This window comes from Carassius auratus, chromosome 47, assembly GCF_003368295.1.
Source record: "Carassius auratus strain Wakin chromosome 47, ASM336829v1, whole genome shotgun sequence".
NCBI lineage: Eukaryota > Metazoa > Chordata > Actinopteri > Cypriniformes > Cyprinidae > Carassius > Carassius auratus.
The window spans coordinates 11200838-11215726 of NC_039289.1; the positions used below are offsets into that span (position 1 = coordinate 11200838).

At 34.9% G+C, this 14889-nt stretch overlaps 1 protein-coding gene across 1 annotated transcript; it reads right to left on the bottom strand.

Annotated features, from left to right (window-relative positions):
- Nucleotides 1-10374: 10374 nt before the first annotated feature.
- On the bottom strand, nucleotides 10375-13001 carry LOC113064629 (uncharacterized). Its single transcript, XM_026235457.1, has 5 exons — nucleotides 12833-13001; nucleotides 12424-12756; nucleotides 12191-12295; nucleotides 11959-12056; nucleotides 10375-11506 (listed from the first exon to the last, which is right to left on the bottom strand). Exons 1-5 carry the CDS (start codon nucleotides 12855-12857, stop codon nucleotides 11399-11401), a joined length of 669 nt encoding a protein of 222 aa, XP_026091242.1. The 5' UTR covers nucleotides 12858-13001; the 3' UTR covers nucleotides 10375-11398.
- Nucleotides 13002-14889: the final 1888 nt, after the last annotated feature.

The following is a 14889-nucleotide window of genomic DNA, read 5'->3' on the forward strand; positions in this document are numbered from 1 at the left end:
GATGACGTAATGGCATCAAGTCTATCAAACATTCAAATATATAAATTCAGTAATAATAACTTTAGTCAGTTAAAAACCTCATTATCATGAAAAGTTTACAATTAAGTTTTGCAACAACGCACCAAATACAGTAACAGCAATAATGTGCATATGAGGATTTAAGTCTTAAAGATATAAAGTAAATAAATTAGGTGAAACTTTACATAATCGCAATGGATTATGTATAGTACGTGGATCATGGTTTCTCAGCGCAGAAACCATGATCCACTTACTATACATAATCCATTGCGATGTATTTACTATTAAATGAACTTAGTTTCGCCAGACTGCCCTTCATTCAAGCCCTCGGTTTACCTGCGCTCATAACATTAGCACAGAATCAGTTCAGAATCCATCGCCAAAATAACCAGTTCAGTTCAGATGCGCTGTGAGACAGTCGGCTTCACGCTGAATCATGCATGCGCAGTATCATCAGCTCCTCGGTTCTCAAAATCAGACGCGTCCGAAAGAAACGGTTTTCGGTTCAGTGTACTGATGATCCAAAAACCGATGCAACCGGTTCTTGACTCGAGAACGAGAATCGCTCTAACCAGCATGTGCTGCAGTTCAGTATCATCAGCTGCTCTACTCGTGTTCATGTTCTGTTTACTACAAACTCAATTTGTGAATGTGTCATCATGAACTATAAATACAGTATAGATGTTTCATAAATCATCCCTTATTCCTATTAAACATTAATTAATTAATTATTCTCCAACTTCCCTGAAAACCCTTTTGAGTTTGAGTTCATATGCTTCATAAACTTAATTCACGAATTCGCGCCATGGGGGGGGCTTCTGCCAGTTGAGGTCACGCAGCATTTTCAACCAGCATTTTTATTCAGATAATTTTCTAAACATTACTGTTATCGTGTCATGAAATGTAGTTTTAAAAGTATTTCATGCGAGAATGTAGTTGTTTTAAACTGAAATATGCGGTTTATCAAAAAAATGTGTTTTGCCAATTTTCGGAGGTTGTCTCTGATCACATGTGTTTTCTTTTATTTAAAATCAAACATTAACCCATATACAAGAGCTTTTGTCTTTTATCTTTTAAGTATTAATCTCTAATTCCATACCTTTAAAGGTCACACTTTATTTTAAGGTACAATTCTCCCTAATTAACTATGACTTTTGCTCTAGTAAACTCCTAATCTGATGCGTGTTAATAGTTTGTGAGGCATTTGTTAAGTTTAGATATGGGGTAGAGATAAAGAAATCTAAAATATTAGAATAAGACATTAATATGTACTTTATAAGTATGAGCAGCCAATATGTTAGTAAAATGCATGCTGGTTAAAAGTGAGAATTGATCCTTAAAACAAAGTGTTTCCCCTGAATCATAAATATCAGTTTAAAGTATTTTTTGTTCTTTGTGGTCAGTGTTACTATTTTAACGTTTCCTACTGAAATGTTTGCTCAGTTTGACAGTTTGGAAATGAACTAGATGAACAGAATAAAATGTGTGAAAATCAGTAGTAAAATAGGTCTAGGTGTACATTTGCTCATAGTGTATCATGTTTATGTTCACTTGATCATAGTTTAAACCATCATCAAGTGACCAAACCAGTCGAATATTTTATTTGCACGAAAGTGTGAACCACAAACAAGAGCTGTGCAGATATTAGATTTTTCAATATATATAATTGAAAAATCATATATATATATATATATATATATATATATATATATATATATATATATATATATATATATATATAATATAACTCTTTAATACTTTTGTGTGTTCTTTGCTCTCTGCAAGGCCCAGTGTTAACAGGACACATGTATAAATCCATTTCAGCACACTGAAAGAACAGTGTCCATGTACAGTATGTAAGACATGTTGTACAGTCAGCCGGTCATTATTGCAAATGAATTGAAAAGAGAGAGAAACTGTGTAGAAGTTAGATGTTATTAAATATGTGTGGGAAAATATTAAAACAGTATGCATTGCCAAAAACCAAAACTCTTTAGCGTGACATGAGCAGATTGTGAATGGAAGACGGACTCAGAGGATCTAAGCACAAATGTACATTTAATGGAAACAGAGTAAAACCCAAAACAAGAAAAGGACTACAAAGGACTACAAACATGGAAGTAGAAACAGGAAGTACAACAGAAGTCTATACTTTGAGTTTACTCTGAATACAGCTGTTTATTGAGATAAGTCAGGCACTACTCATATCATTTCATGAAATTGAAAGCATTTCACACAATTTGATTAGTTCTGTCAATCTCACCGATGTTAAGCACTAAAAGTGTCCCTGCTTCCCCGAGTTTGAGAGTTTGAATACCCTCCAAAAATGTTTTCTGACATGTTTGAATACTTTTGACTCCCGCTGGACTGCTGGAGGGGTTGAACAGTTATGACTAACACATCTGAACTATTTAAACAACTGTTTCTACACATTCAGATACTGCAACTCTACATCCACATTCATCCGGATAAGATCTGGACTGGTTTCAGATGTTCTCCATCCACACTAGCACAGGCTACTTCCAGATATTTTCCAAAAGATGTTGAAAATGCTGAAATTATCTTACCATGTGTATGTTTAACATCATAAAGCTCACTGAGACCAGCCTAAAGTTACTATAAAACTATAACATAATAAAACACAAGCACACTGCTCAAATAGGACAACTGATAATGATCAGATCTGTTCTGTCCTCTGGTGGTCAATAACAGTAAAATCTTTTTGGTCTATCCATGTTTCATTTTCATTTAAGTTTTTAGGAAGATGGCCACTTAAGAACAGTATAACTTTTTATTTAATTCTATTTAAATTCCATTATTTTTTTTTCTTCAGTTCCACTTATAATGTTAAGAGTTTGTGTTTATTGACCGCACTCTTTATGGCCCTTGTTTCCTGTTGTGTCATTATTAGACAAAGAAAAAGAAAAATCATGTTAAAGGAATAGTTCACCCAAAAATAACATTTGCTGACATTTTTACACACTCTCAGGCCATCCGTGATGTAGATGAGTTTGTTTCTTCATCAGAATTGTCTCCCCCTATTTACTTTTACTTTTATTATTACTTTATTTTTTTCTGTCATTATCTTACTTAAATGAAAACAGGCACAATATATATATATATATATATATATATATATATATATATATATATATATATATATATATATATATATATATATATATATTATTATTTTTTTTTTTCACTTTCTCTCTCTCTCTCTGTCTATATATGTGTATGTGAGACCGTGAACCAAAAAAAAAAAAAAAACACTCTTAACTGTCAATTTTTGCAAAATTGGCATTTATACATATTCTGAAAGCTGAATGAGTCTTCCATTAATAGATGGTTTATTAGGATTGGACAATATTTATCAGAGATACAACTATTTAAAATCTGGAATCTGAGGGTGCAAAAAACAAAAATCTAAATACTGAGAAAATCACCTTTAAAGTTGTACAACTGAATTCTTAGCCATGCATATTACTCGTCAAAAATCAAGTTTTGATATATTTACAGTACAGCAGAACTTATTTTTAATGTGTTCAGTGAAAAGGATTTATTCTGTACATGAATTTTAATCCACAATACATTAACCTTTTCATATAAACTGGAATAAATACAAAGCTATAGCCAAAGTTAAACTGAAATGAGACATTGGTAATAAATAGTATAGTGAATAAATAAATAATCTTAACCAAATGACATATGAAAGCACGTATTTCTGTATTTTGAAATAAGACAAATTAAAAGTCAACAAATCCTAATACTCTATATGTATAGGCAATTCTTCAAAGTCTGATCACCTTATTTCATTTCAGAACAGCGAAAAAAACTGTACAAATAACAGATCACATTAATAAGCATTAAAATTATTAAGTATATATAGACAGGATCTTTGAATAAGAAAGCTGTACGGCTTTGAAAGCTTGGGTTTCTTATTAGATTTAGATTAGATTCTTATTAGATATATTTGGCTCATAATATAAGTAAAACAATTAAGTACACATACTGCTACTCTTGGTCAGAATATTCAGTAAAGCCAAAGAGTATTTTTTTATTTTCATGAGCGAGTAAGTACTTAAACACTGAATATCTTCTTTGATACATTTAAAGTAAGTACAAGTGCAGTTTCTTCATATTCATTACAGAAAATAAGATTTACTTTTATTGTGATTTTTTATTTGCTGAATAAATTATAAGAATGTTATTATAAGAAACTTCTTTAATCTTATTTCTAAGGTGATATTTATGTGGTAGCAACCACACTTTTCTCCAGCAAATCACTTTTGCATTTAAGAAACCGTTCCTATGAGATAAAAAAAAATAAGGTACAACAATACAAGTATTGTCAAGTTATGTTTATCACAGACTTTATTTTATTCATTATTTGTAAAACCCCATTATAAAAAAACAATGGATAACCTTGAGTGAACCCACTGAGAATCAGTCTTTATTTAGTCAGGTTTTTACATAACTAAAAAAAAAAAAAAAAAAAAAAAAAAAAAAAAAAAACACTCTCAGCAAGAACTGAAACCTCTTCTAAACCTAATATAGCCTAAATCTATTATTATATCACTTCACATTCTGTTTTTGTCCTTTGTCTTTATGTCCATGCTTCCTGAATTAAGTTCCTGTTTCCTTTGTTAGTTTGGTTTCTGATTAGGTCATGTTTCTAAGGTTATATATTTATCTCACCTGTGTCTTAGTTGACAGTTTAGTCTAGATATGTTTTCTGTTCTCCTGTAGTTTGCCTAGAGTGTTTTGTTTCCATTCAATAAAGAAATACTGTTGCAAGTATCACCTGCTTTTGTTAAACCACATTGTAAGATAAGAATAATATGGAGCTAGCAGCGGTATCCCTCCATTCAGAGGCCCTTTTATCAAGGAGGGTGACCACAGGAAGATTTTGGGGAAGACTTTCTAAAACTCTGCCATCATGTTTGTTGGAACTAGGGCATGTTGACAACATCTTTCCACCAATTTATGTCATCCAGTGGTCCTCCATTGAAACTGCATTTTTCAGACCCTTGGTGCATACAGATAACACTAACAGTAGAGCATTAAAATACAGATACAAATAATTATAAAATACAACTATACAAATAAGGAAATGTAAAAATAAATGAATAAAGCAGCACAAGGCACATGGCAGGTAAAGTGCATACCAGTGAAGTAAACAAACAGTGCAGATAATATGATTGCAGTGCAAAAGAGCTTATTCGGTCTGATTAAAGTGACAAAAAGCTCAGAGAGCAGGGGTCTCATTTATAAACTCTCCGTAGATTTCATCCTAAAAGTGTATGTAGGCACAAAAGCTAGATACACAAACTACGCCTGAACCTGCGCAAAAATCCCTTTATAAATAAATCCAAGTCAGGGATATATGTCACATACATATATCTCCACCTCGTCTCCTCCCGGGAATAACCATATATGGAGCTTAAAAACGTCTAGTTATAATATGCATAATCTCATCTGCATATCATTACTAAGCATATTCCCATCCACATGACACCATATTTAACACCATTTAAGGTTCAAGACATTAAATAAATATGAAATATGGATTATGAATGCTATGTGTGCCAAACACAATTTTTATTGCTAAAAATCATCCAGTATCCTTATTTTTTAGAATTAATATTTAAAAATAAAAATCCCTAAAAACAAAATCGTTTAAAATAGTTCTCAGATATATATTTTAGAATATGGTAAATGGACTGCATTTATATAGCGCTTTCAATAGACCACATGGCCATCCAAAGCGCTTTACAATTTGCCTCACATTCACCCATTCACACACTCATTCATACACCAACTGCGGTGTCTGCCATTCAAGGCCCCATCCAGCTAGTCGGGAGCAGCTGGGGTTAAGTGTCTTGCTCAAGGACACATCAACACTTAGCCAGGTGGAGCTGGGGATTGAACCACCAACCTTCCGGTTTGTAGACAACCTACATGAACCACTGATTATACCACATTATAGTTGGTTTCATTCCTTTCCACTGGACAAATAGTATTTTAATCGTTTTAAACAGTTAAAATCAAATTTAATTTATGCATTTTCGCTGATAAGGTGAACATATTTTACTTATTTTTAGCCTATATTTATTGCAGTGTAAATAGAATTGTCAGAACTGTAGCCTATTTTAAAAAGAAAACATGGAAATTACCATTTTCTTCAAGTTGTATCCTGTTGTGGAGATGACTTCACGCAACATCAACACCTTCACGCAGCTGCAGTTGTATAGTAAGCTATTATCACTGGACCTATTCAAACCGGACACTGGACCGTTCGACCACTGAATCCAGCAGTGTCTGCCATAATATCGAAGTAAGTGCACAACATTGATTATTGTTCTCACTAAATTATTTTCGCATAGCATGAGATCTGCAGTTTAGTTTAAAGATGAAGTATTGTGCATCTATAGCACTCCTCGCTGTCATTTACAGTATACCAAAGGTGATCAAGCGCATTCCACTTAATATGTCTAAATTCATACAAATTTTTGTTTAACTTCTGCGTAACGATTTTCAGCGCTTATCGCCATAAAAATATTTTATGTAAATGTCTATATTGAAATGAAAACAGATTTTAAAATCGTTCTTTACTTCATTACTTTTCTCACCCCAGGAAGAAGAGTGCATAAGCATGGTCTCGAACAGGGATCTCCAACCCTGCTCCTGGAGAGCTACCATCTTGCAGACTTCAGCACTTTAGAAAAATCAGAGTAAGTGCAACTGGACGGTAGTGATTGAAGCAGGATGGAGACAGCTTCTTCGGGACTGGAATGATGGTGGTAGCTTTGAAGCATTTGGGGACAACAACATGACTTGTGAGATGTTGAAAAATGTGTGCGTCTAGGAGAAGCAAGGAGATGGTGCTGTCAGAGTTCGCAATGGGGGCTTGTACTCCGTAATGGTCTATATCCCCTGCCACATGCTCCGAGTGTCTCTGTTGTTGCTGAATTGATGGGCTATCCTCATGGAGTACTGTCTCTTAGCCTCTCTGATGTCGTGGGATAGATTGGCCCTAGCTGTCCTCAGACCCAACTCATCTCCAGCTCTGAAGGAAACGTTCCGCATCTTCAAGAGTCTGGTTGAAATCCCCAGATAAGATTAGAAAAAAATCTAGGTGGGCTGTCTTCTGCTCACAGATGTGCTGGTACAGTTCATTTAGTGTCTCGTTCCTGTTGCTGGAGCTGGGAGTGATGTATACAATGACGAGCAGCATGGCTGTATATTCTCTTGGTAGACATACAGCCACGTAAGGTGACCCATACTCAGAATTCGTGCTTATTAGAACGGCCGGCACTTAATAATCATAACCTCCACCAGGGGTGAGCAGTGTTTGCAGACTGCTGGTCTGCTGCTGAGCCATGTTTTCATGAACACAAAAGTCTCTTACAGTCCTAGTTGTGCGTAGTAGTCGGATGTAGTCCAGTTTATTGTACAAAGAGTGTACGTTAGCAAGTACGATGGTGGGGATAGCTGGCTTGTGTGGATTAGCCATTAGCCTAGCCTGGATGCCTCCGTGCTTACTCCTCTTCTGCTTCCTCTCACGCCTTTTATCTCTAATAATGTTGAGCAAAAACTCATGACTGTATGCGCGCTTAAAGACAGCACGTCCTCCGATCCCTTGGCTTCACCTCTGTCCTCTGGGCCCAAGACACTGCCTTAACCTATCAATCCATCAGCTTCACCATGGGTCCTCACTCCCTCTGCTCCACCTTGGTCTGTCAGCCCTGCAGCTCCACTGGTGTCCCTCATCCTCCCGGCTCCACCTCAGTCCTTCAAGCTCCTAGCCCCATCATAGTCTTCTGGTCACACAGGGTCACCATGCTTCTCCAACATGACTGACTTCGCCTCATTCTTCTATGGAGCGAGATTATTCTCAGTAATAATAATTATTTGTATTATTATTATTATTGATAATAATTCATGCAAAAGGCATGATGCACACACGTGTAGCCGGATTCACATCCATAATATCTTACTATATATTCACAAAACCAATCCCCATAAACAAAACAAGAATATATATATTGATAAAATTCGTTTCATAAATGCAAAACAGAATTCACAGATCTGTTTCTATTCTGCAAGTTTTTCATGAACTGTGAATGTGCAAATCATCATTCCTGTCAGAATCATCTTGGATTTGTGTGTGTGTGTGTGTGTGTGTGTGTGTGTGTATTTATTACTTTTGAGACTTGCTTGGCAGGCTCCTCTCACGCTTGTCACTTTCATACTCTTCAGCCAATCAGATTTGAGCCTGTCAATCAACAAATTATAACCTGCCATGGGCGGATGAAGGTGAGCTCTGAATAAGATTGAAACAGTTGTTTGCTTTGAAACCACAAACGTAAATACATGTAAAAAAATTATATCCTTGTGGCAAGGCTGATACAAAAGAGCATATGCCATTCGCGCACAGCTCAGATTTTCCAACAGGGCGCTATGCTGATTTGAAGAGACAGAGAAAGAAAGGAATTCTTAAAGTTTTTTTTTTTTTTTTTTTTTTAAGTGTACAAAAAGTACTCTCGTCATTTCTCGTCCATCACTGATGGCAGATGAACAATTCTGACGATGTTTTTCATACCTTCCTGGACCTTGACACTGTTATTTATTTGGCAGTCTTTTAGGACAGTCTCAAGCCTACCAGTTTTTATCCAAAATATCTTCAATTGTTTTCTGAAGACGAATAAAAGCTTTTTACAGGTGTGGAACGACATGGGGGTAAGTGATTCATGACAAAATTTTCATTTTGGGGTGGAGTATCCCTTTAAACTGGTCACGTTAGTGAGTGTGTCTAAATTACGATTTTACTTCTAAGTTTTAAGTAAATACGCAAAAAAAAACTAATACACCTTTACTAGACTAGTTATAATATGATAAACTGCACATTCCTCTGTTGCATCATAACTTGTACTGTGGTCTCACGCTGAAGACGTAACATCCAGTTATCCACGGAAAGGACACATGCTTCATACAGAAGGTATTGATTGGTTGATTGACAGGCTCTGATCTGATTGGCTAAAGAGTGTGTGACCATGTGGCAGGAGCTCGCTGCCAAGAAAATTAAAAAAATATGCAAATCCAAGGCGATTCACACAAAAGTGCCAATTTGCACATTCACAATCCATGATAAAGCAACCTGTCCTCCAACCAATACGCTTGTATAGGTCGTTTGTCCAAACCCCTGAAATACGACCCATCACAGCGTATACTACAATTGCGCCTCTATCGGCAAAAGGTTGTTTTCATATTAATGTTTTGTACTCTTTTATTTGCTCTCTGGTTTGCGTGTCGTGTAGCTCAGTTAGTAGATTATTGTGCTATACCTTGATATGTAATCATGCTATCATGGGTTTGATCCCAGGGAATGGACGTGCACGAAAATGTATGTTCAATAAATCATAATTTAGCATGATTTCTGGGTTAGGGTTAGGTTTAGGTTTAGGGGTGGGGTTAGGTGTGGTAATTTGAACGAATAAGCCACCTACAGTAGTAAAATATGTAGGAAATACTGTGAGATCAGTGTAAAACGCCCACACATTGCATTTAAATAAACGTGCGTTCTGATTGGTAATGACGTTATACATCAATTCATGACGACAGACGCAACGTGATACTGTCATTATTTTTACGCCCGCTAGAGGGCGCTTAACTTTAAAACGTAAATATAGGTCGTAATAAATGCCTGCACAAATGACCTATATGGTCATTTTTTGTTGGAGGACAGGCTCTGATAAAGAGTTGTACAGCTGTGAATTCTGATTTGCATTTGTGAAACATTTTATGAATATATATTTTTATTTTGTCATCTAGGTTTCTGAATATATAATTTGTTTTCATGCTAATTTGATCACCTGTCTTTAGTTGCTAGATCAGTCTGCAAATTTATATCCCCGAGTTTCAGTTATTTGTGCATTCTTGTTGCTTTTTCAGACAGACTGATTTAAAGACTTCCTAATCTTCTTTTGAGTCATACCTTGACACAAAGTTAAAGTGAAGCTAACTTGAGAAATGAAACTGTTCCGACTCAATTATTAGGGGACTTTCATGTGAAGCACGATACTGTTTGTTTTTAGTTTTTACAGTGTTTTGCTATGAACAAAGTCTTTTATAACTGTATAGATAGTAGTGCAGTGGTTCTCTGCTGGTTTACTTTTTACAAGTCATGTCCCAACACAGTACCCAAATATATAAATTTAGATATTAAACTGTATTAATATCACCAAGCACAGCACAGACCCAACAATATACCAAGTTATCAACTTAACATATGCTGATAAAAAAAAAAAAGTCAACCACTTTGACGTCAACAATAAAATATACGGGAAGCTTATTCTTCCATCCAAATTAGGTGGATGGTCCGTTTGGTTACCATTTTATTATTTACATTTATCATTGTTTTTCACAGGTTTGGTCCTATATTTACATATACATTTTCACATATATGGTCCATTTTTGGGTTGCAACCCAATGCTACTGTATACTTTGTACCCATTTATCTCAATTGTAGTAGCACAGAAGTTTCTTGAAGATTTGAAATCGTTAGTGTCATTTTGCAATGCTGACAAATTAATGGAATGGGTACAAGTAAATTTGTTTATATTATTATTTTTATTATTATTATTATTATTATTTCTTTTTTTGTCAGGCAAAAGGGAAATTTTCAACCACCTCCACTTGTCTATATGCATGCAAATGTATCAGCTGACCAAACCAGCGGAACATTTCTTTCACATGAAACCATACTTGTGCTAACCACAAAAAAGAGCTGTGCAGACGATACAAGTTTAAATATGTAAGAACCAGATTATTAAAAGATAACATGCAAGCAAATGTTGATAATAATAATAATAATAATAATAATAATAATAAACTTCATATATATTTAGCTTTAATCATGTGTTTTAACTCCTGTGAAACGTGAAATGTGAAAAACATGAAGTAGCACAAAATTGCAAGTGTAAGAAGCGGCTGTAACACAGAGAAACCACATTGCTATGGTTTACATTAACTTTCATTGCTCGCATGAACATCTCAGAGAACATAAAGGAAAAAAAAAATGTTTTAAATGGTCTGCATGATAATAATAATACTTACGAATACATTATATTAGAATCTTCCCCTCTGTATATTTAGATTAAACACCATTCCCACGAAAAAGACTGATTTAGTTGATTAAACAAGACTCACTCAGTCTTTACTTAAATAAGACTAATTTAGTAGATTGATCCAATAGAGGGGTATGTTGTTACTCTTTGGGCTAAGCAGAAACAATGAGGAAACTGGAAAAAGAACAACACTAACACATTTACATTTTGTAAAGACATGTACGTATATGTAGATGCCATTTGTAATGTTGTTAAACAGTCTTTACTGGCTGCAGAAGAGAGTAGGTGGTCTGGTCCTGTTCTGGTACTGGACGAGGTCTGTGTCTTCTGGAGGGTTTCGAGTAATCAATGTCCGCATACTGAAAGAAGAAAATCATACAAATGAATGGCCATATACTGTATGTAAGACAGAATGAACAGTCAGATGATTTGGACCCTGATGTTCTTGTATCATACTGAAAGGTGGGAAAAAAGGAAAAGAGATGTAAAACTAACACAACAATTAAACACAGAGTTTATCAGTAATTATATAAAATGTATATATTTGAACAGAATGTTCCAACTGACCAATCAGTATTGAATATCCCAGAAGGTGTGTGTACTTAAGTTTTTAAAAGTCTGTTTCTTACATTAATTTCATGTAATTTATTTAATATACTTGGATTTGAAAGGATTTAGTTGGATTAGCAACAACTAAAATATTACTATCAAATCACTAAGTAACCTATGAATGCAATATAACAAAGAAAGGTTCAAATGTAGACCAATGTATTAAAAGTTATAAAGATAATTTATTAAAGAAGTATCTTGCCTGTGGATCATTTGTGTATTGAGCTGCTGTGGTACTTTGAGGTTTCTGTGAAATATTTTTAGATCTTCTGCTTGCGTCAAGGCAGCACTTCAACAAACCTGAAAGAGTACTGAATTAAACATCATTGAATTCACATACGACAGTTTTAAAAGGGTCTCCTTATCTAGAGTTTCCTTGTATTTAATTCAGTTGGAGTTTAATCTGAAAGCAGTAATAGAATAAAAGTCCATACCTATGAATGCAATGATCAGAAGCACATTGAACACGACAGAAGTGATGGTCAGGTTTCTCCATTGTATCTCCTGTTCTAGAGCTGTCTGATTCCTGTAGACTGAGTCTGTAAATGGCTTCTAATTATCAATCTCTGTTTTCATCCTTAACAATATTATAAAAATATACTGTATTTCCAACATGAAAATGCTTCAGTTGGATTGAGAATCCATCTGAAATGAGAAAGTAACTCACCGCTGATGTAGATCTTGGTGCCGTTGCTGAATTTTTGTGGTTCACTAGTTTTCACACAATAATAAACTCCTAAATCATCAGCGCTGATATTTCTGATGAACAGACGACTGTTAGTTTTCACTGAGTATTTGAGTTTGGAGGTGCTGTTTTCATATTTAGCTTCTTCCGTTCTGCTACTGAAAGTGCGTAAGATCAACTCTGGAGGATCTGGTGATTTCTGTCTGAACCAGTAAATATCTTTTATATCAAGATCACAGCTTATAATCACATCATCTCCTAAAGTTACTGCTGTGTTTGTTAGACTCTCTGTGACTTGAGACCACATGAACAGATCTATGAGAGAAAGAAAACACATTTATTAATCTTACTAAATAATACAATTTATTTCAATAATATGTGATAAACTCACAGATCTGAAGCTGGATGATCTTCATCGTGTGATCCAGATGAATATCTTCTATACTGTGATCATTCAGACATTTCTTACTGTGAGCGGAAACATCACTGAGCTTTAGATGAAACCTCGACCACACACACCAGAGGGGAAGTCAGAGCCGGGCTTCTCTGATAGCATGAGAATTCTTTTTTTTTTTTTTTTTTTTTTTTACGAAATCAACATCATAGATTGAAGTAGTAGTTATGAATACTATATGTATGTCAGAGTTCTAAATCCTCCTTCAGAATTCATATTGAACCCTGTTATCTGAAAGCAGGGTGTCTTTTTTCAAAAGCCATTTTTAAGCATTTGTAATGTTACATCCAAACCAGCATAAGTGATCAAAAGTGACTGGACACCTGTTAATGTAACTTTTTTTTCTTGTTCAGTAAAATCAATCAGATATATTTGTGTTCAATAATATATGTTTTTTCTTTTGCATTTTGAGTGAAATTTATGGTACTTTAATATTATTGAAATAATTATGATACATTTTCCCCCCATAGTAAAATAGTAAACTTTTTTTTTAATTAATGCAGTATTTGAGATTAAAATATAGACTAGGCCTTTAAAATCCCTTTTTTGAAGACAGGATAGCAATTTCATGGTGTAATCACTAGATTCCTGTATAGAACTCTATATAGATTTGTAAATCCCCTTGTTGTTTTTATACATATTTGTTTACTTTTATTAGGTTGTAGATTTAAATGTATAATATTAAGGTATTCTCAAATACTACTTTTTGTCAAGGTTTATATTTTTTTGTTGTTTAAAATGTTGATTTGAAGTCTAGGTTTTTGCATTATTATTACTTAATTATTATTCAAACCTGATCACAGAAAGCATTTTGTTATGGAATGAAAAATCCAGGAAATCCAGCCCTGTAACATTTCCTTTCAGAAAACTTTAGAGTCTGGAGTACCAATGTTTACAATACATATTGTGCAGATAGACAGTCTAGGTAATTTATATGTAAAATAATCCAATCGCCCTCTTCCCAGACATTTCTAAGATACATTTGACATATTTAACATCAAAACTGGTTACCTGAGATAGTAGATTTGGCGGATCCATATCGGCTAGTCTTGATTGAACTTCAGTGAACTTACTCCATCTGTTCAATATCAACCAATAAGATTCCATGTACGATGTCGCGTTTTCACTGGTCAGTCGTTGAAGCCTATTTCTGATTGGTTGTTGCCATTTTGACAGTGTTTATGCCAAGAGCAAAGAGAAAGAAATCAAAGAGAAGAGTACTTGGCCATGTGCAGTGGTGTCAAAAACATTGGCATTTATTACCTAAGTAGAAGTATAGATACTAGGGTTTAAAAATACTTTTGTAGAAGTTGAAGTATCAACTCAAGCTTTTTAATCAAGTAAAAGTGTACAAGTACTGGTTTATAAAACTACCTACAGCAGCGTGTATCTGAGAGCGCGCGCCCAGTTCCCGCGTGCGAGCAGAGAGATTCGCACTCAGCACATTATATTCCATGCTCGAGGAGAGAGATTTGTGCTTGCGCACTATATTAATGTACTTTTGCGCTACAGTATGCGCTCTCGACATTTGACAGGGAAATAACGCCATACTGCACCTGTTTGAAAAAGGCGGCTGAGGAGGCAAAAGCATAACAGTTTATTGAGAGAGTGGGCCTCATAGATGGAGTAGAGCCCTGCATTTCAGCGGGTCCCGACTCCCTTACTGCAACTCGGGCCAGTTTTCATCTCATGTTTTAGGCTACTCTTTATTTTTATATTTTAGAAAAATCGCTGCACTGGTGGAAACAACACGAGAACGTGATTGTCAAGAGCGGCTTGACATGTTTAGTGTCCCGCAGCAGCAGTATGCATGCTGTCAGCTCTGCTGAACGGTTCTGTGTTCAAATGCCCAATAGGCTTAAAGAGGTCATACTGCTATAAATAACATTATGTTGTGTATTCAGTGTAATGAAATGGGTTTATTCATTTTAAGGTTCAAAAAACACGATGGAAAAATTGAAATTGCATAATATAACCCCTTTAAGCTTGCCACA